This window comes from Oppia nitens, unplaced genomic scaffold (assembly GCF_028296485.1).
Source record: "Oppia nitens isolate AA-2021 unplaced genomic scaffold, nextdenovo-longstitch-racon4-pilon3 scaffold28_pilon_pilon_pilon, whole genome shotgun sequence".
NCBI lineage: Eukaryota > Metazoa > Arthropoda > Arachnida > Sarcoptiformes > Oppiidae > Oppia > Oppia nitens.
This window is the reverse complement of record NW_026533208.1, coordinates 765,936-788,912: the sequence shown is the minus strand read 5'-3', so window position 1 is coordinate 788,912 and position 22,977 is coordinate 765,936. Positions and strand designations below refer to the sequence as shown.

Sequence of the window (22,977 nt, the reverse complement as noted above, 5' to 3'; positions counted from 1 at the left end):
TCAATTGGCTGCCAATGTGTGGTCATCCGTGGTCTATAAATGAAGAAGAAATTGTCGGTCTATTCTGGGATAAGTTGTTATGCCCGACGGMTGATGAAAAATCGGTAGTTTTGGCCGATATCCTCCGTAGATGTGGTTACTATAGGAGTCCCGAAGCTATCAAAAACTATCGCAATTCAAACTAAAAATATATGGAAAAAAATGAGACAAATATTAATTTACACAAAAAAAATTCATTCATTCATTCATATTATTAGTAATAGTTTTGTAACAAATTTTTTTTTAAATAATAGTTTAATACAAAAATTTATTGTATCATCAAAACTATATATTATTGAAAATAAATATTGTATTTACAAAAAAATATACAGAAATTTAATTGCAATTAATTTTATTTATTTTTTTATATACAGTAAATGTTTTATAATAATAATAAACATAAAAAAAATATTTATTTATTAATTTAAATTATAATTTATATACAAAAATCAAAAATCGTAAAATAAAATCAAATCTAAAATCTGGTACTATTTGATAATTCTCGGCCAAAATTATAGAACTGATTATAACTGTTCCGATGGTTCTTGTATTTACCCCACGCACCGAACGGTACTACCAGTGCAGTGGCGTTGTCCTGACAGGCATAGTGTAGGGCCTGATCGGTGACAAACTGTGCCGCTTCTGATGGTTGACCACAACTTTGTACGGCATCCACGACTTCCTGATCGCTCATTACGTAATTAATACCATCGCTGGTCAGTATAACGAAGGCATCCTTTCCGTGTTTTATCTGTCAGTTTAATCACCAAAAAAAAATATTGATTACAAATATCTGAATCAAAAAAACGGGTTTCAAATGAAAAAAAACGATTATATACTTCAATAGATCGGGTGTCGGGCAATGCTATCACACCGTATCGCTCAACTGGTTTGGGGGTTAAATAATTTTACTATTGACTGCCTATAATCTAATTTAGGTCCAAAAATTTCAGTCGTTTCTACTTTGAGTTTGTCCAAATATTTATTTCACAGATTTAAAGATTGAAAATATATAATAACTATTAATTATAATTAATAAAATCTAAGAAAGAGAAAGAGAAAGAGAGATAGAAAAAGAGAGAGAAAAAGAGAGAGAGAGAAAGAGAGATAGAAAAAGAGAGAGAAAGAGAGAGAGAGAGAGAGAGAGAGAGAGAGAGAGAGAGAGAGAGAGAGAGAAAGAGAGATAGAAAAAGAGAGAGAAAAGAGAGAGAGAGAGAGAGAGAGAGAGAGAAAAGATATACCTGTTGAGCCCAGTCGATTAGAACAGCGATACCAATTCGGTTCAGATTTGAAAATTATAGCATACATGCTCTCTCAATCACTCACTATATTACTATATATTTTTTGATCTACTATAATTATTAATATTTGATTATTAACTATTATTATAACTGATTATTTTCAATGTATTTGAATATAAGTATTATATAGAAATTTTCATTTTTTAAGAGAAAATAAATCTGAGTTTATTGATTGATTGATTGAATACAAAAATACAATATTTAATGAAAACATTTTAAATATGTATAGTATGTATATATTGTTATATATATTATAGATTAAAATTATATTATTGTTTTATTTCAAACGATAAAATATAAAATAATTGAATAACAATAAACAAAATATTTTAATTAATAATAATTTTCTATTTCAATACTTTTAATTTAAAAGTGTGTGTGTGTATGGATAACATGTCATTATCGAAACTACTGTATAACAATTTTACAGTCAGTTTACATGCAGATAGACTGACACACAGATAGACACAAATATCAATCAATTGTCCCATCATTTCCCTGAAATAATGGCCAACTCTTCCTCCAGTTTTGCCAAAAATTTCGTCGCACGAATCGATTGGTCCATCTGTAATAATTTAATAATAATAATAATAAAAATATTCATTATGTCTTACATATTTATATATATATTTAGGGGTTTTTCTTGTGTTGATGGATAGTACATACCTGTCGGGCCCAATCGACTAAAGCCAACAATTTTTTTATACCAATCGATAGCGATATAATATTTGAGATTTTGGATATCTCGTCGCGATTAAAACAAACCGAATTACCATTGTTTTCCGTTTCCTTCAGATTGAGCAACACTTTCACCGAATTTTCTCCAATTGTCACATTGGGTACGTGTTTGACAGTGTTAAACGATGCCAACAGATTCATATTTTTCAATACATCCACACGACTAGTCGTACACACTATCAATAGTTTTCTACCCGACGGCGGCTCTTTCTTCAGCAACAAACGCAACGCTTGGAATACTGGGTTTGAATAACGGGCTCTGATATCGCTGTAATCTACTAGATCTTCGATGTTGTCGACAAGTATACACGATTCATTACATTTGTATGCCTCATAAAAAATAGTTCGTATACGCATACACTTAGCCGATTCGGTTAAGCCGGCCATATCTTCAGGCGAACATAATCTGAAATATTCAAAGTTGCATTCGAGGGTCAATTTGGCGGCCAATAATGTTTTAGCGAAATTGGTCGATCCTTGCAGCAAAATTCTGACAAAATTGGGCCTCGATTCAGCTGCTTTTGCTTGTTTTACATATACCCTAGAATCGTCCAGCAGGTGTTGAAATTTTGGTCCGCATTCATTTAAACTGTTAATTAAATCACTCATGACTTTCGATCTTTCTTCATGTCTTATCATATATTCATGTGTTTCATTTGTTTGATTAATAAAAATCTTATTTAAAAATTTGGAAAAAATATAAAATTATAAATACAATTTCTAATTCTTGCCAATCAACATATAGTAAATGGGTAGTCAATAATAATAACCTTATTGATCTTTGACATGACCTCAGTAGGAGATTGATCCAGATCGTAATTAATCATTTTTAATAGCTTTAAGATGTTCCACGTCAATATTTTAATATTTTTATAAATAAAAATATATTAGTATTTTACAATTGTATGAAGCATTATAATTTATAGATAATTGTTATAGTAATAACTAGACTTATGCATCTTCGGGAATTCTCGAAACATTATTATTTATTAAATCGTCGGGAATTTAATATTTATAGAAATATGGCAACATTTTAAATGAAATTAATGCCTATTGTTTTTCCCGATTTTCCCGATTTTTGGTGTTTTTTGAGAAAATCCTGATAAACACCGAAAAACAGTAATTAAGTGTTTTTCCCGAAATTCGCTAAACATTGATTGACATAACAATTAAATACACATTGAATAAAATAATAACTCAATATCGATGAATGGGACGATATTTATTAGTAAAAAGATACTTTAAACAATATTTTGATATAAAAAATGTAGTTTTGTGGGTATTGTAAACATATGTACTGTAATACCTTACTAAATTAATGTATTTTTACAATGGATAAAACAAATTGTAGTTTATAAACTAAAAATAAATTATTTTTAACAAATATAACCGATTTTATGACATATAGACTATTTATTCTTAGTACTATATGAAAAAAACTAAATTTAATATCCGATTTATATCCCGATTTTGCCATTTTTTACTCCCGATTTCCCGACCGATTTTGGCCATTTAAACTCCCGAAAATGCATAACTCTAGTAATAACATATAATCAGAATTAGAACTATTGGTATATATGTTTTATAAATTTGGGTGTGTATTCGGTCAGTCAAGTAATCGTCTAATTTTTAATAACTGATTAACCATCCAATCAATATAAAAATCACTAATGATAAATTTATTGATACTATTAAACTAATCATTATTGTAATGGATCATATATTGATTAGTCGTAAAATTAACTACATAATAGTAAACTATTATATTTCTATTCTATAATCTAGTTAATTTTACAAATATTTAAAAAGATCCAATAATGTTGAGGTAATTATTATATCTATAATTATGGCCTTAGTCATTTTAAAAATTAATCATATATTAAATTGAGTCGATCAACTGTCTAAACGAATGTATACGCTATATATACCCATACTTACAATACTGTAATTCTTTATATATTATTTAGAAAAGATGAAACAAATATACGTAGCTTAATAAAAAAAAGTACTAATATTTATAAAATTAATAGTTAAATAATAAATAGAGAAAATGAGTTTTTTGTTTGATCAATTAGCTTATTTAAATAATCAATAAAATTAAATATTTGTTTTTAGTCGAATAAATAGATAAATAAATATATTAAAACTATTCTAAGTAATTAAATATTTAATTAAATAAGTTAACTAAATTAAAATAATTATATTATAAAGATAAATAAAAAATTAATTTTACAAATAATAAAATAAATTTCATTTAAATACAATTAAAATTACATCATAGTTAAATATAAATATTATTAATCATTTATTAATTTATATTATTTAATTATTATTAATACTCAAAACTTTTGGCACAAACTATATAAAATGATAAAGTAATAAATTAAGTAAACAGTACTTTATCGTACAAAAAAAAATTATCATAAAAAATATTATTCATAATGCAAATATTCCACGTATGCCTGCAACTGTTCAGACATCTTTATATAACTTAATTGTTTAAATAATTTTTAGCCACAAAATTTATTTTGCACAAAAGTTAAAAAGATGGAAGAGTCGGACTTCTATGATATTCTTGTCGATCAAATCCAGTCATCAATGGAACTGTTTAAAGTATATATTTTTTTTGATAATCAGTGAATTTAAATAAAGTGAATTAATTAAACATTTTTTATGTTATTTATTAATGAAGATTCCCAATTCACAAGAGTGGTCTGACTACATGTCTACCAAACAGGATAGTTGTTTTATGATTATTTATGACTTTTTTAATAAGGTATTAAATTTTAATAAATAAAATAATAGCTATATAATGACATAATAGTTTATATAAGTTTATAAAATATTAATAAATAATTACTAATATAACGTTATTTTTTAAATTCTATAAATAAAATAAAAAGACAAACCCAGATATGATTCCTGAGTTTCCCGAAGTTGCGTTCGAAGAGTACACCAACTCAATTAAACAGACCGATCAATCAAAACGCCGGGGAAGAGGAAGACCGGAATTAGTAAACAAGAGTCAGAAATTTCAATCGTTTAAAACCATAAATGATAATATGATTAAACAAGAAAAGCTATCAATGGTAATAACAAAAAATATAAGTATTCGTGAAAAACTATTATTAAATTTAATTTTTTTAATTATTACAACAACAACTACTGAAAATTATAATAAAATCTTATAAAGTCTAAAATTAAGCAAACATTAATTGAATTGAATGCCAATTATTATTATCGGAAACAATTAGAAAGCATAAATAACTCGACTAACCATATCATCTATTGGGACAAACTATTTATAAAGTTTTATAGATCAATACAATCACAAGTAAAACAAAAATCTGCGGCTAATTATCAACGTATACTGATAACCGGTTCCCAGGGTTCGGGCAAAACAGCATTGGCTGAAAAATTGGCCGCGGATTCGCTGGCGGTTGATGTCCAAAATTTATCGTACGCCGATATGATCGGCTATACTGACCCTAAGATTTCGAAGATAATACGGAAAATGTTTTACGAGTCATATAAGTCGCCTTACGGTTGTATTATTGTCGATGATGTCGAAGAATTTCTAGTCAATCCCGTTATTAGTGATACATTTATACAGCTAATGATGTGTCCGCCGCCGCCCATAACGGGCAACAAATTGCTGATCATATGTACCACTGGTGGCAATTCTGATGATGATCTTATCAATAAGTTTAAACAAACAATTGATTCATTCATTGATCAGACTTATGTTGTACCAAATATAACCAAAGTTGACGAAATAATTAATGTTTTGATTTATTTGCTAATCACTAATAATACTAAAACTAATGGCAATGATACTGATGATGATAATAATAATGATGATGATAACAAACGTTGTTTCGAGATTGAACTGATTGATGAACTATTGGACAGTTATGAAACTATTGAACCATTTTCTATTGGTATTAAGAAACTATTGTTTAAGATTGATTGGGCCCGACAGGTATGTACAGCACAATAGACACTGTATTTGTAATATTTTGTGTTAATTTTATTAATATTTGTATCATTAGTTGGATCCGTTAACCGGTGCCAAACAGTTTATTGCTGATCTCGTAAAAGTTGGCTAACAATAGTTGTTTTAACAATTTGTTTATAATTGTCACAGATTATTCATGTGGTTATACGTTTTTATAAGGACTAAACATTTTTATAAACTAGTTTGAACTAGTTTAGATTTTCGTTATTATTAAATAAATCATTAAATCAAACCAACTGTTAAAGTATATATATATATATCAGATTTTTTTTTGTTTAATGTATTTAACAATAGTAATATAGTAAACAAAAAAATATCTATAAATAAAATTTACAATATTTATAAACAAATAAAAATAAAATCTAAAATCTGGTACTATTTGATAATTCTCGGCCAAAATTATAGAACTGATTATAACTGTTCCGATGGTTCTTGTATTTACCCCACGCACCGAACGGTACTACCAGTGCAGTGGCGTTGTCCTGACAGGCATAGTGTAGGGCCTGATCGGTGACAAACTGTGCCGCTTCTGATGGTTGGCCGCAACTCTGGACAGCGTCGACCACTTCCTGATCGCTCATTACGTAATTGATACCATCGCTGGTCAGTATAACAAAGGCATCCTTTCCGTGTTTTATCTGTCAGTTTAATCACCAAAAAAAAAATATTGATTACAAATATCTGAATCAAAAAAACGGTTTTCAAATGAAAAAAACGATTATATACTTCAATAGATCGCGTGTCTGGCAATGCTATCACACCGTACGGTTTGAGGTCAAGATCGCCGATACTACGGGTCATCGCTAGTCTACCGTTGACCAGACCGACACCTAAACTGTCGTTTTTGATGAATCCGTGACTTTTGACAATCCTTTCCTATTGAGAGATAAAAATCATAACTTATTTTTTGAATTATTTGTTTTGTTTGATTACAAACTTTTTCTGCCTTAACATTGGCGTTATGATCGTTGGTCAGCCGCATCACTTGACCATTACGGCAAAGCAGTGCCCGACTATCGCCACAGTGTCCGACCACCAGTTCGATACCGTTCCTCAACAAACAAACTGTAGCCGTAGTTCCCGAAAACGAGTTTTTAGTTTCAACTGTTTTATTAACAAACAAAACAATAGATAGATATTATTAATCGCGGATATTAGTCGGCGGTAAAAAAGTGGTCAAACAGTTTGTTATTATACCAAATGGATTATAAGTAACAAATCGGGCAAAAGAGTTGTTGACTTCGATGAATGCCTTTTCGAGAATCAGTTGTAAATCTTTTTCCTGTCTTTCCAACCAATATTTGATATGATTTATCATATTTTCGTTACAATACTGGACACAGGCTTGTCCTCCGTGACCATCGAAGACAGCGAAATATAGTAAATCGGTGTTAATCTCTGTAACACTTTTATTATCACCAAAAAGGTATAATCATATTAAACAACAATTTTTTTTGGATACAATTATATATACAGTAAATACTTATAGATATCTTCATTAGTGGTTCTTCGGCCCAGAGCTGAGGCAAACCCAACATTTTCGGTCGATATCTTTGGTATAGGTTTTCCATGTTTTATACTTGGCTTTAATAACAGATTAAAGTCGATCCGGTTATCCCTTTAAAGTCAAAAAAACAAACAAAAACTATTATCGCAACTATAGTAATCACTTTTTGGTGATTGATTGGTGTAATTGATAGCTGAGATGATGGCCATCGATGGCCAACTATCACATCACATACCAGGTTCCCAATGTATCAAAGTTGATGTGCTGTTGTCTTGTACCGACATTTTCCGGATCCGATAGCATCCAAGCCGACCGTTTAGCTACCGATGCCATCACCGATGGTTGTCTAGTCATCCGCGGTGTATATATCGATGTCATCATTATATCTGCCGATATGTGGTTTGTGGCCAACAATATGTGTTTAGCGCAACCATTGTTTAGTAAACTTTTTAAACTCATTAATAAAAACAATTTTTAAAAAAAACTTTTGATTTGTTATTATTATAATATTATTTTATATAATATTTTGAATTAACTTTTTTTTTGTATCATTCAATTCAATTAATTTCAATATTAATACAACAACAAAAAATTCTGATCATCTGATGGTCAACCAGTCGGTGATAATCAAAGATATAGAGAACAGTTGCTGAATCAGTTGATACAATCGACAAGTAGTGTCACCGTATTTGGTCATCAATTGTTGTCAAACAATGGATGTTCTGCTTCTTCTAACGAAACTCATGGAAATAGTTTGGAACCGTTCGGTGTTGTTGTCGTCGTCGTCGACAAGCAAGAAGACAATCATCAGACAGTTGTTGAAACACTTATCGATCTGAACGATAGCCAACCGACTGATGGTCCGTCCACTTCACACCAATCGCAGCCATTATTGACGGGCCATACAAATGGCATACAAATGCCATCAGTAGTAGTGGTGGACAAACATTAGTGACCATCGATGATGACGACGACGGCGACAGTCAATGCAAACGAAAAACAATACTAATTACTACCGCCGATGAATAAATGCATATCAATGACAACGACGACTGAAAACATTTTTTTTGTTTAAATAATTTATTTAAAATTTATTTGATATTAACTTTTTTTGTGGTTAATATTCTAATATTTTACAATAAGATATTATTTTTATTTATATGAAAAAAAAGATTTTTTTTTAATAATTCAATTGGTATTCAATTTTATGTATTCAAACTAAATATATTTTATTTTAGTATTTTTTTAATGCTCTCTGATAATTGATTTAATTAATAATATTTTTGTTTTAATTATATACAATTGTATATCAAAATATACTATATAAGTATATATTGATATATTTTATACAAAACTTTTTAAAAACTTTTTTGTTTCATTAATTTATTTACACATTATATTTCATTACAAAAAAAAAACTTTTTATAAGTATTTTTTATATATAAATATTTTCTAAAACACTAATTTTTTATTGTATTAAACTATTCAATTGGCTTTGAATTTGTGTATTTAGAAAAAAATATTTTATTTTAGTATTTTTTTTATTTGTTGATACTATGATAAATTGATTTAATTAATAATAATATATATTTAAAAAATATTTACAATTTTATATCAAACCACATAATAATCATATAATATTTGATTTACTATTTTAAAAAATATATAAATATATATTTAGGTATAGTTTTATTAATTTATTTTTAAAGTATATCAATATATAACAATTTAGTACAATATAAAGTGTAAATATTATATAATTATTTATAATATTTAATACAACAAAAAATATATACAATAAATAATATTTTATTTGACATTAATTGTTTGGCAAAAAATTTTACGCGCCATTAAAATAATCACAATTTAAATTTTAATAATAATAATTTTTAAACCGACCATTGATTTTCATTATTATTATTATCATTGTTTAAGACCCACTTATATGTTTAGGTCAATCAATGGATCCAATCGTATATTTCTTTATTGGTTTTATTATCGCATTCATTGTCGGCATCATTAGTAGTCGCATATATCGTCAATATCTTCTTCGGCCACAACTACCGGACAATAATATGTGTATTAAAAAACAATATTTTTTGTATATATTTTGCCGTTTTATTTATTTATATAACTATTTATATAATTAGCCGCCAATTGGCTGCCAATGTGTGGTCATCCGTGGTCTAGAAATGAAGAAGAAATAGTCGGTCTATTCTGGGAAGAGTTGTTATGCCCGACGGCTGATAAAAAAATCGGTAGTTTTGGCCGATATCCACAGTAAATGTGGTTACTATCGGAGTCCCGAAGCTATCAAAAACTATCGCAATTTAAACTAAATATCTAAATGAAAAAAATGAGACAAATATTTATTTACACAAAAAAATATTTAAAACAAATATTCTAACAAAAAATTCATTCATTTATATTATATAGTAGTAGTTTTGTAACAATTTTTTTATAAATAATAGTTTAATAATTTTATCATCAAACCTATATATTATTATTATTTTGTTGTTGTTGTTGAAAATAAATAGTGTATTTATAAAAAAAATAGAAATTTAATTTCAATTAATTTAGTTTTTATATATATAAATGTTTTTTACTAATATATATATATATTATTAATTTTAAATTATAATTTATATACAAAAATCAAAAATCGTAAAATAAAATAAAATCTAAAATCTGGTACTATTTGATAATTCTCGGCCAAAATTATAGAACTGATTATAACTGTTCCGATGGTTCTTGTATTTACCCCACGCACCGAACGGTACTACCAGTTCTGCCTTAACATTGGCGTTATGTTCGTTGGTCAGACCATTACAGTTGACCATTACGACCATCAACAGCAATTATAAATTAAATATTTTAAATAATTTTTTTCACTATAAATCATAAATAATTTACAATACCTTTAATAGAATTAAAGTGATTTTATAGACAAATAAAAAAAATACAATTATCAATAGTAGAGAGATGAAGATCTCTGTTTAAATTAAGATCTGAATTGAAAATATCTAATAATCTAATCTCTTTTTTCTTTATCTCTCTCTTTCTCTCTCTATATCTATTTATCTTTCTCTCTCACTATATATATATATATATATATATATAATTGTTGATTTACAATAATTATTGATATTTAATTGCAAAATATTGCAAACTTATTATTTTCAATGTATTTGAAAATATGAATTTTATGATATAGAAATTTTCAGTTTTTAAAAAAAGAATATAAATCTGAATTTATTAATTAATACAAATTAATAATGAATTTCAAAACATTTCTAATATGTATAGTATGTATATATATGTATTATATTATTGTTTTTCATTTCAAAACATAAAGTAATTGAATATTTAACAGAATAAATCTGTTTTTTTTATTTGTAACAACAAATAAAATATATATCAATAATAATATATTGATATTTTAAATACTTTTAATTCAATGTCTGTTTGTGTGTGTGTATATATATAACAAGTCATTATCAAGACGTAAAAAAATATGACAATTGTGAAGTCAATTGAAGACAGACACACACATAGACACAGATATCCATTAATTGTCGCAATCATTCCCCTGAAATAATGGCCATATCTTTCTCGAGTTTGGCCAAGAATTTCGTCACACGAATCGATGGGTCTATCTGTAATGAATTCAATAATATTCATTTAGTATATTTATATGTATGGGTTATGGTTGTGATGATCAGCACATACCTGTCGGGCCCAGTCGATTAAAGCCAACAATTTTTTGATACCAATAGAAAGCGGCCACTGAAATATAGTCTTCGCAATACAGGATATCTCGCTGCCATCGAAACAAACCGAATTACCATTGTTATTGGTTTCGGTCAGATTTGACAACACTTGGACCAAGTGTTCGCTTTTAGTCAGATTGGGTACAGTGATGACAGTGGTAAACGATGTCAACAGATTCATCTGATCTAATGCATCCCGACGACTTGTGGTACACACTATCAATAATTTCCTACCCGTCGGCGGCTTTTTCTTTAGCAACAAACGCAACGCTTGGAGTACTGGGTTTGAATAACCGGCTCCAATATCGCAATACTCTACTAGATCTTCTATGTCGTCGACCAGTATACACGATTCTGTCCGTTTGTATGCCTCTTCAAAAACTTTTCGTATATGCATACACTTAGCCGTTTCAGTTAAGCCGAGAATATTTTCGGGCAAAGATAGTCTGAAAAATTGAAAGTTTGATTCGCAGGCCAATTTGACGGCCAATGCTGTCTTGCCAGCATTGGCCGAACCTGCCAACAAAATGCTGACTAAATTTTGCGATGACTCAGCAGATTTGACTACATTTACAAATGCCATAGAATCGACCAGCACTTTTTCAAATGGTCGCCCCCATTCAATAAGACCATTGTTAAGTATTTTATTACTTAATATATCGGGTCTTTCCATTAACCATTCATATACTTTATATATTTCATTTGTTTCATTAATAAAAATCTAATATAAAAATTAATAAAAAAAACAGTTATAAATTCAATAAAATTCTTGTAATCATCAGATAGTAGACAGCGGGCAGTAATAACCTTATTGATTTTCGCCATCATTTCAGTCGGACATTGATCATAATTAGTCATTATTTACTAAACAAAGATATACCACGTCAATATTTTAATAAAGTAAAAGTATAAGGATTTAACAGTTGTGTGAAATACCTATTATAAGTTATAGATAACTGTTATAGTAGTATCTAGGGTTAGATTGCGATTTCCAGAAAGCAAATTCCCAAATATAATTTCTCAAATTTTCCCCGAAAATGTGAAAAATTTATTATATTCTCTCTCTTGATCTTTAGAAAGGAATAATAGATTAAAAAAAGTGTCATACATTAAAAAGTACAAAATCTAAATGTCTATGTGTTTCAATCGAGTATAGTATGTTATTAATAACTCACTCAAAATGTCATTCAATAATATTAAACATTAATATAAATTTTAAATACATTTTGTAGACATTTGCTATACAAAAATGTTTTTTAATAAATCATAATCTGTAATTTGAGTTTGGGTACGATAGGTGTTACAATGAGGAAATGACTTCACAGAAAATTTCCACTGAACAGGGAATATAAGGAACTTATGTAAAATAAGTGGAGGAAGGGAATCTTATCTAACCCTAGTAATAATATATAAACAGTATTACAACTTATGGTATATAAATGGTTTATAAATTTGATAGTGTATTCGGTCAATGAAGTAATCGTTTAGTTGTGATAATCTTATAAACCATACATTTAATATAAAAAATGACCGAGGATAAATTTATTGACAATATTAGACAACAAAATTGGTAATATATTTGAACTACACAATTGACACAATCAATTCTATAAGCTAGTTAAGTTTACAATTACTTAAAAAGACCAATTACAAAACTGTAGAGATAATTATTATAATATTATATATAAATATGCTTTTTAATTTTAATAATAAATGTATGCTTTATCTAATATATTTAATTTAAAATAATAATTCGATTAACTGAACGCTATATATACTCACACTTACAATACTGTAATTCCGAATACATTCCTTATATATTACTCTCTACATAAAATATATAAAGTAATAAATTAAGTAAACAATACTTTATCATACAAAAAAATTATCGTAAAAAATATTAGTCATAATTAAATTTCTCCACGTATGCTTGTAACTGTTATTATCAAATTCAGACATTTGTTTTTTTTGGTGTCAATTGTGTACCACAGCTAAAAAAAGATGGATGGGTCGGTCATCTACCATATATCTGGAAGACAACACCAAATACAGTCATTGGAACAGGAATTGGAATTAAATGAACACTTAAAAGTATATATTCTTTTGTTAATTATTTTAGAATTTAAAACAACTAAATTATTTAAACAATTTTTATGTTATTTATGCAATGAAGTTAATTTTCTCTGAAGAAGAGCAATCTGATGTCAATGATGATGATGAATGGATGAATTGGTATTTTTCAAATGAGGTACTAAATTTTAATAAATAAAATGTTTTATATATAATGACATAAAGGCTAATATTATAAAATCTAATAATAATTACTAATTTAACTTTATTTTTATTGTTTAAATAAAACAAAAAGACAAGTTCAGAGTTGATTCAAGATTTTAATGATTTTCCCGATTTTCAAGTTGCGGTTGAAGAGTTAAACAACTCAATTATACAGACCTATCAATCAAAACCGGGAGAACCAGGAAGACCGGAATTAGGATACAATCGCCCGAAATTTCAATCGTTTAAAAGCAATGATAATAGGATTAAACAACAAAGGCTATCAAAGGTAATAACAACAACAAAAATATATAATTGTAAAAAAATATTAATTATATAAATTTTCAATTATTACAACATCAACATATCTAACTAAATTTACAAAAACAACAACTACTGAAAATTATAATAAAATTATAAAAGTCTAATATTAATCAATTATTAATTAAATTAAATGCCAAACAAAACTCGTCTAACCATATCATCTATTGGGACAAACTATTTCTAAAGTCTTATAGATTAATACAATCTCAACTAAATCAAAAATCTGCGGCTAATTATCAACGTATACTGATAACCGGTTCCCAGGGTTCGGGCAAAACAGCATTGGCTGAAAAATTGGCCGCGGATTCGCTGGCGGTTGATGTCCAAAATTTATCGTACGCCGATATGATCGGCTATACTGACCCTAAGATTTCGAAGATAATACGGAAAATGTTTTACGAGTCATATAAGTCGCCGTACGGTTGTATTATTATCGATGATGTCGAAGAATTTCTAGTTAATCCCGTTATTAGTGATACATTTATACAGCTAATGATGGGTCCGCCGCCGGCCATAACGGGCAACAAATTGCTGATCATATGTACCACTGGTGGCAATTCTGATGATGATCTTATCAATAAGTTTAAACAAACAATTGATTCATTCATTGACCAGACATATGTTGTACCAAATATAACCAAAGTTGACGAAATAATTAATGTTTTGATTTATTTGCTAATCACTAATAATACTAAAACTAATGGCAATGATACTGATGATGATAATAATAATGATAATAACAAACGTTGTTTCGAGATTGAACTGATTGATGAACTATTGGACAATTATGAAACTATTGAACCATTTTCTATTGGTATTAAGAAACTATTGTTTAAGATTGATTGGGCCCGACAGGTATGTACAGCACAATAGACAATGTATTTGTAATATTTTTTGTTAATTTTATTATTATTTGTATCATTAGTTGGATCCGTTAACCGGTGCCAAACAGTTTATTGCTGATCTCGGAAAAGTTGGCTAAAAGTATTTCGGTTTTAAAAATTTGCGTTATAATTGCCACAAATATATATATATATATATATAATGGCTATACATTATTTTATAAGGACTATACATTTTTATAAACTAGTTTAATACCAATTAAGTTTGTAAATAATTTGTTAAACTAGTTTTTATTATAAAATTTATTAAATATTATTATATAAAAACAATTTGATTTTTATTACATATACATAATCTCTCAGATTTTTGTTATTTATAATTCTAGAGGCACACACTTGTTGTTACTATTATTTAAAAAAGTATCAATAAATAAAATTTACAATTAATATTTATAAACAATTTAACAAAAAAAATCAAATCTAAAATCTGGTACTATTTGATAATTCTCGGCCAAAATTATAGAACTGATTATAACTGTTCCGATGGTTCTTGTATTTACCCCACGCACCGAACGGTACTACCAGTGCAGTGGCGTTGTCCTGACAGGCATAGTGTAGGGCCTGATCGGTGACAAACTGTGCCGCTTCTGATGGTTGACCGCAACTTTGGACAGCGTCGACCACTTCCTGATCGCTCATCACGTAATTGATACCATCGGTGGTCAGTATAACGAAGGCGTCCTTTCCGTGTTTTATCTGTCAGTTTAATCACCGAAAAAAAATATTGATTACAAATATCTGAATCAAAAAAAACGGTTTTCAAATGAAAAAAAACGATTATATACTTCAATAGATCGGGTGTCGGGCAATGCAATCACACCGTACGGTTTGAGGTCAAGATCGCCGATACTACGGGTCATCGCTAGTCTACCGTTGACCAGACCGACACCTAAACTGTCATTTTTGATGAATCCGTGACTTTTGACAATCCTTTCCTATAGAGAGATAAAAATCATAACTTATTTTTTGAATTATTTGTTTGATTAGTTGATTACAAACTTTTTCTGCCTTAACATTGGCGTTATGATCGTTGGTCAGCCGCATCACTTGACCATTACGGCAAAGCAGTGCCCGACTATCACCACAGTGTCCGACCACCAGTTCGATACCGTTCCTCAACAAACAAACTGTAGCCGTAGTTCCCGAAAACGAGTTTTTAGTTTCAACTGTTTTATTAACAAACAAAACCATAGATAGATATCATTAGTCGGGATATTAGTCGGCGCGGGGAAAAAAGTGGTCAAACAGTTTGTTATTATTACCAAATGGATTATAAGTAACAAATCGGGCAAAAGAGTTGTTGACTTCGATGAATGCCTTTTCGAGAATCAGTTGTAAATCTTTTTCCTGTCTTTCCAACCAATATTTGATATGATTTATCATATTTTCATTGCAATACTGGACACAGGCTTGTCCTCCGTGACCATCGAAGACAGCAAAATATAGTAAATCGGTGTTAATCTCTGTAACACTTTTATTATCACCAGAAAAAACAAACAAACAAAAACATTAATAAACAACAATTTTGGATACAATTATACAGTATATACAGTAAATACTTATAGATATCTTCATTAGTGGTTCTTCGGCCCAGAGCTGAGGCAAACCCAACATTTTCGGTCGATATCTTTGGTATAGGTTTTCCATGTTTTATACTTGGCTTTAATAGTAGATTAAAGTCGATCCGGTTATCCCTTTAAAAAGTTAAACAAACAAACAAACTATTATCGCAACTATAGTAATCACTTTTTTTGGGGTGTAATTGATAGATGAGATATGATGGCCATCGATGGCCAACTATCTCACATCCATCACATCCATCACATACCAGGTTCCCAATGTGTCAAAGTTGATGTGCTGTTGTCTTGTACCGACATTTTCCGGATCCGATAGCATCCAAGCCCATCGTTTAGCTACCGATGCCATCACCGATGGTCTAGACATCCGCGGTGTATATATCGGTGTCATCATCTCTGCCGCTGCCGATAGGTTTGTGGACAACAATATGTGTTTAGCGCAACCATTGTTTAGCAAACTTTTTAAACTCATTAATAAAAACAATTTAAAAAAACTTTTGATTTGTTATTATTTTATATATTATTTTGAATTAAATTTTTTTGTATCATTCAATTCAATACAATTGTTAACAAAAAACTTTTTATAATAATAATAATAATAATAATTATTATTATTATTAAAAAACTACTGATAATTACAATTAACTTTTTTTATATAATAATAATAATAATTATAATAAAAAATAAGTAAATATTCAATAAATATATGCTAATAATTATTTAATTAATTAAATTAATTAATTAATCCATAATTGTTTGCCTAATCATCGTTTATAAGCGTTTTAATAATAATAATAATAATGTGATAACAAAATCAATTAGTGATGTAAACAATATTTTGTATGTTTTAATAATAATACTGTAAACATGTTTTGCTAATACATTAAATTATAAGCCAATAGTAAAAACATTACGTCAATAACATAAAGTTTTTTAAAAACTTTTTTTTGTTAGTAATTTAATTTGTGTTTTATTACAAAAATACTTATTTATTAAAATAGTATTTTGTTTAAAAAGTGTATTATTTTTACTAATTTTTATTAGTATTAGTTAAATAATAATATACTTAAAAATATAATTTTGATTAACTAATAAAACTTTTATATAGTTAATATTATTGTAATAAATTATAGTTAAAAATTTTTCTGTAATTTTAATTTATTAGAAATTCAATTAACAAAAATAAGTTATTGATATAATTTTATATAAAACTTTTTTATTTGTTGTCAATTAAAACAAATTAAGCAAATAATGTCCAAAAAAAACATCATTGAATTAAATATATAAGATTTAAATTGAAATAATTTTACAATAATTATAATTAACATAAAATAAAACTTAAAAATTTATGTTTAAAATTATAAATCAATTGTAACGTCATATATGAATGACTCATACAGTCAATGAAAAACAACCCAAAACAACAAACAAGTGATGCAAACAAACAATTGAAACATAATTTCAAATAAAAAAAAATTAATTTTAATTATCAATCAGTGTTTAGCTAACCATCGATGACGTCAACCATGTCTTCCTCAGCAGCGGCTGATGTCTTCCCGATGAAGAAGAAGACGATGACGACGAAGACTACCACTACTATTACCGTTGCCGTCGAGTCGGGCGAAGAAGATTCAGTCGTCGATGAGGTTAAGGACATAACTGAAGAACAGGAAGAAGTGGTGGACGACAGCGATGACGGCGAAGACGACGGCCGTTACGACGACTCCATTGTCGACTTCACAGCCGCTGATTCAAAGGCCGTTACAGTCATTGAAGATTTGTTTGTTAATAATAATAATAATACAAATGATGTCAACAATAAAGAAGAGATAATACAGCAGAAGATGATATCAACCAATAGGTCGTCGAAGTCGATGACGACGACGACGACAAACAACTCTCTTTCGGCGGATGAGCTATATATATGTCATTTGGTTCTTGTCGACCAACCCTTCACTGATTCCGATGAGTTTACCGATTGTGGCAATCAGTTTGTCTTTAAGACACTCAACAAATATATTACCGATAGTCAGATAACGACGACGTCGTCGTCGTCGTCACCAAACAAGACATCGACGCCGAAGAAGTCGACGACGACTTCAACGCCAACAACCAATGAGTTGTCGATTGATAGACCATCGGATGAGTTGTTGCCCGGTTTTGGATCAGCTTTGGACGATCGTCGGCCGATATTTAGTTGGCACGAAACCCGCAAAAAGATTACCGAATACAAGAACAGTTCAAACTTTGGTTCAGAATTTTTCAAAAGAAATAAGAAATTCAATAATAATAATAATAACAATAAAAGAGATATTAGTAAACGACAGCCATTTTCTGGTGACTTAATGATGAAGACGGAGAACAAACCATTTCAACACAAATCAAATCAACAGTCATATGGAGGCCAAAGATTTCAGATGAAAAATCAATCACATCATCAACAACAGCAACAACAACAGCGGCGACCGGGAAGAGGTGGCTATCATCGAAATTTTAGACATCAAGACATGAACAGTGGTCCACAATCTTCTTCAACTTCATCAGCATCTGATCGCAGATTGTTTGATCTCAACGATAACACTGATATTAGATATCGTAATCATAATAGTGGTGATAATAGTGGCCAAACAGCTGGTGGTAGCGGCGGTGGTGGCAGTGACCGCAACCCGATGACCGACGGTGTGATGACGTCGACGAGTGGTCAGTTTGCTTTTGGACGCCGGCATTCATATACAGGACAACCGCATCAAAATTATTTTTAAATTAAAAACAATTTAAATCATCAAAAAAAAATTGTTTGTTATATATTGTGATTAACTAATTGATTGGATTTTTTAGGTTTCAATAATGCTATAAATTGTTATTATTTTTTTTTAAAAAAAATTATAGCTAATAGACCACTCATTTAAGTTTCTAATCATTTAATTATTTATTTGATATAATTGTATTTTTTAAAATACCTATATATTTGATTTGTGTGATTATTATTAGTAGTTTTTTTTAATTATAAATTTTGTATGTAATCTATTATATAAAAAATGGTTAATACTGTTAATAATTAGTGTTTATAAATAATAGTTAATAATTGATAAATTGATTTTATATATATATATATAATAGTATATAAATACTCTAAATTTCTAATAAATAAAATAAATAAATTCCTATATTTTATAATCACATTTGTATACAACCAAACAAACAATTAGTTTATAATTTAGTGATTATTAACGTAAAATTATGTTTACTGTAATAATAATAATAATAATAATAAATATACCGGTAATACAAATAATACGGTAATTGTGTTTCTAATTGTGAAACTAAACAACAACAAAATAAAGAAAAAACATTATTATAAATTAATTAATATTTTATATACTAATAATAATTTTGTTTAAAAAAAGTATTTAATTTATTTTAATTAATACTAAAATTTGTGTTACGATTTTTTTTAAAAAAAAATAATTATAATAATAAGCCTTTTAATGAAGTTTTAATTTTTTTAAAAATAGATTTGATTCACAATTTTTATAGCCTTAAGCAGCTATTAAAATAAGTCATCTCTACTTAATATTTATTAGTAATTTTTTTTATAATTATTTAGAAACAAAATTAAAAAAATAATAAAATCATTTATTATCTGATTAATAGTTTCWTGAAAAACAAAAAAAACAACAACAAAATCAATGTATTATTTATCGATTTTCTAAACAAATTTGTTTGTTTAGCTTTGAGTACTAATATATATATATATATATTATTATATAAGAAACTAAACGAAACAAATATTTAGTTTATTTCTATAATTTTATATTTGTTTTTATTTATAAATTCTCTCTCTCTCTCTCTCTCTCTCTCTCTCTCTCTCTCTCTCTCTCATTGATTGCGGTTTTGTATTTGATATTCATCTGATTTCATCAAAATATTTATTTATTTAATAAATTGCTTATCAATTATTGCTAAATGAATACATATTTTTAAAAAAAAAATAATATATACTAATTTTACAAAAATAAAAAATTCATTACACTATTAAAAATTTGGGAAATTTGAACTTTTTAAATAATACTGATAATAATAATTAAAAATAAATTGAACTCATTTAGTTTGTTTGAATAAAATACTTGTATAGATATATACAGTATATAATTACTACCTATATATATATACTGTATATTTATTTTTGGATAAATTTTTAACCATTTTTTTATTAGGCAATTATATATATATAAAATAATACCATAGTTTTGTTTTAAATGGCAATATAATATCTGGGTATATATAWCAGTACAGTATATATATATATATATATATATATATATATATATTAAATATTAGATTTATTCATAACAAATATAAATAAATAAATATATTTTTTTAAAAATTAGAGTAATTTAAATATTTAAATTATTAATCAGAATAATCGTAAATTTATTTATATATAAATTTTTTTRTATATTATTAGTTAGTATACATGTATAATATATATATATATATATATACAGTATATAACATTTATCTTTATTGCTGTAATATTTATTTATTTATTTATTAATCCAGATTTTTGCCGGCCTTTCAAAAAAATAAATTATAGTCACTAATGAGTTGACTAAATATATATATATATATATATATAAGTTATTTATTATAATATATTATTTTGTTTAAAAACAATATTATATAATACCTGTTTGCCATCCGATTATATATTTTATAATATTTTTATAATTAATTTTATATTCATTTATTCAGTAATATATTTTCATATATATATATATATATATATATATATATATATAGTGTATATAATAATATAGTGTATATTATAATATCATTTTATAAATATATAATATTTATTTATTTATATAAATTATATTTATATATGTTTTTTAATAAATAAAACACACACAAAATTTGTTAGTTTTTTAACTTTTATTATTATTATTATTTTTCAGTAAACACCAAAATAAAATAACTACAATAGAAATATATATAATATAATATATATAAATATAAATATAGTTTTCACATAAATAAAAAAACTTATTTCACTAAAAAAAATTTTAACCCAAAAATATGAAAAAACCTGAAAATAGTTGTCAAAAAATAAATAAATAAATAACTAAACAAAGACAATAGATTTTATAATTAATACAAATAAATATAATAWATATATAAAATATACAATAAATTTACAGTAAAAATATTGTAATGATATTGTTTTCATTTACAAAAATAAAATAAAAAGTTTCATTTATTATTAAATATTAATACATTATTATTATTATAGCTATTGTTAACTATGTATACAATTTATTTATTATTTTTTATTTGTTGTAAAAATCAACTCAATTGTTTACCTGTTGTTTTTTRATAATAATAATAAATAACTGTTTTTTTTTGTTTGTTTGTTATTACATTATTAATACCTGTAGTTTTTCCCCCCTTTTTTTAAATACCAGTATTAAAAAAAACGGTATATATTTTTGTACWACAAATTACAATATCAATAGTTTGTGTGCTATTACTGTATTTATTATTATTATTATTAAATRTATACAAATTGTTTACAGGTTTTTCTCATTAATGATTATTGAATATCATTTTTTTTTTGTATTATTATTATAAAAAGTTTGAATTTAGTTTTTGCAATACAYGAGAGAGAGAGAGAGAGAGAGAGAGAGAGAGAGAGAGAGAGAGAGAGAGAGAGAGAGAGAGAGAGAGAGCACTGGYGGTTGTTGTTGAACACCTGTATGTTTATTGTGTGTGTGTGTGTGTGCTGTATATTATTGTATAACCTGTAGGGTTAGTGGGTTTGGCTTTTTGTGTTGCGTTTCGTGATGTATATCCACGAGAGAGAGAGAGAGAGAGAGAGAGAGAGAGAGAGAGAGAGATTTGTTTAGTACAGAGTGTAGTAGTTGTGTGTATGGACTCAAAAAAAACTTATTTCATTAGTGAGAGATACAGACTCTCACACATACACACACAAAGTGTTTGGGGAAAGGCATATGAAAAGCCTGTATATACCTGTAGTTTGGTGTTTGTGTGTCTAACAGTGTATATTCAAGTTATGATATTTTTCAGTTTGCATTTACTGACTGAACATAACATTACATTTTTTGTTGAAGACATATACCTAATGTGTGTTGGTGTTATTGTGTGTTCAGTTCAGTATATATCTGTATTTTACCTGTCAGTGCTCTCTATCCATACACCAAACATACCTGTGCTCTCACTTATTGTATAATATAGACAACCAGAGCTCTCATGCTTTAATCATAATAAATAAATAAAACATTTATTTTGATTATATTGATTGTTATACTTTTATATATATATATATAAATRTKTTGAATGAAATTGAAAACTGAAAGTTTTTCAATGAAAAAAAGTGTTATGTAATCATAATAATTGTTTGTCTAAATAATAATAGTAATAATAATACCAATACTTGTAAAAAACTAACTAAATATTTATATATATATAAAAAAAACTAAACTAAATATCATATATTAAATATGAGT

The 22,977-nt window shown here is 27.2% G+C and overlaps 7 protein-coding genes across 7 annotated transcripts; 3 read left to right on the top strand and 4 right to left on the bottom strand.

The window, feature by feature from the left end:
• Positions 1 to 1,724: 1,724 nt before the first annotated feature.
• On the bottom strand, positions 1,725 to 2,935 carry LOC128954579 (vesicle-fusing ATPase 1-like). Its single transcript, XM_054300180.1, has 3 exons — positions 2,849 to 2,935; positions 2,007 to 2,753; positions 1,725 to 1,905 (listed from the first exon to the last, which is right to left on the bottom strand). The coding sequence occupies exons 1-3, from the start codon at positions 2,903 to 2,905 to the stop codon at positions 1,831 to 1,833; spliced, it is 879 nt and encodes a 292-aa protein (XP_054156155.1). The 5' UTR covers positions 2,906 to 2,935; the 3' UTR covers positions 1,725 to 1,830.
• A 1,583-nt stretch (positions 2,936 to 4,518) lies between these two features.
• Positions 4,519 to 6,326, top strand: LOC128954573 (vesicle-fusing ATPase 1-like). Its single transcript, XM_054300171.1, has 5 exons — positions 4,519 to 4,691; positions 4,771 to 4,854; positions 4,982 to 5,167; positions 5,272 to 6,060; positions 6,131 to 6,326. The coding sequence occupies exons 1-5, from the start codon at positions 4,626 to 4,628 to the stop codon at positions 6,185 to 6,187; spliced, it is 1,182 nt and encodes a 393-aa protein (XP_054156146.1). The 5' UTR covers positions 4,519 to 4,625; the 3' UTR covers positions 6,188 to 6,326.
• Positions 6,327 to 6,458: 132 nt separating this feature from the next.
• LOC128954588 (protein phosphatase 1K, mitochondrial-like) lies at positions 6,459 to 7,940 on the bottom strand. Its single transcript, XM_054300189.1, has 6 exons — positions 7,839 to 7,940; positions 7,580 to 7,714; positions 7,294 to 7,502; positions 7,034 to 7,200; positions 6,823 to 6,972; positions 6,459 to 6,734 (listed from the first exon to the last, which is right to left on the bottom strand). The coding sequence occupies exons 1-6, from the start codon at positions 7,934 to 7,936 to the stop codon at positions 6,459 to 6,461; spliced, it is 1,035 nt and encodes a 344-aa protein (XP_054156164.1). The 5' UTR covers positions 7,937 to 7,940.
• Positions 7,941 to 11,063: 3,123 nt separating this feature from the next.
• LOC128954578 (vesicle-fusing ATPase 1-like) lies at positions 11,064 to 12,264 on the bottom strand. The gene is made up of 3 exons (XM_054300179.1): positions 12,181 to 12,264; positions 11,333 to 12,094; positions 11,064 to 11,259 (listed from the first exon to the last, which is right to left on the bottom strand). Exons 1-3 carry the CDS (start codon positions 12,229 to 12,231, stop codon positions 11,185 to 11,187), a joined length of 888 nt encoding a protein of 295 aa, XP_054156154.1. The 5' UTR covers positions 12,232 to 12,264; the 3' UTR covers positions 11,064 to 11,184.
• A 993-nt stretch (positions 12,265 to 13,257) lies between these two features.
• On the top strand, positions 13,258 to 15,024 carry LOC128954574 (vesicle-fusing ATPase 1-like). Its single transcript, XM_054300172.1, has 5 exons — positions 13,258 to 13,464; positions 13,547 to 13,621; positions 13,739 to 13,936; positions 14,071 to 14,826; positions 14,897 to 15,024. Exons 1-5 carry the CDS (start codon positions 13,375 to 13,377, stop codon positions 14,951 to 14,953), a joined length of 1,176 nt encoding a protein of 391 aa, XP_054156147.1. The 5' UTR covers positions 13,258 to 13,374; the 3' UTR covers positions 14,954 to 15,024.
• A 269-nt stretch (positions 15,025 to 15,293) lies between these two features.
• On the bottom strand, positions 15,294 to 16,929 carry LOC128954575 (protein phosphatase 1K, mitochondrial-like). The gene is made up of 6 exons (XM_054300174.1): positions 16,702 to 16,929; positions 16,433 to 16,567; positions 16,136 to 16,344; positions 15,873 to 16,039; positions 15,659 to 15,808; positions 15,294 to 15,569 (listed from the first exon to the last, which is right to left on the bottom strand). Exons 1-6 carry the CDS (start codon positions 16,920 to 16,922, stop codon positions 15,294 to 15,296), a joined length of 1,158 nt encoding a protein of 385 aa, XP_054156149.1. The 5' UTR covers positions 16,923 to 16,929.
• Positions 16,930 to 17,976: 1,047 nt separating this feature from the next.
• Positions 17,977 to 19,212, top strand: LOC128954649 (homeobox protein 2-like). The gene has a single exon (XM_054300251.1). It carries the CDS (start codon positions 17,977 to 17,979, stop codon positions 19,210 to 19,212), a length of 1,236 nt encoding a protein of 411 aa, XP_054156226.1.
• Positions 19,213 to 22,977: the final 3,765 nt, after the last annotated feature.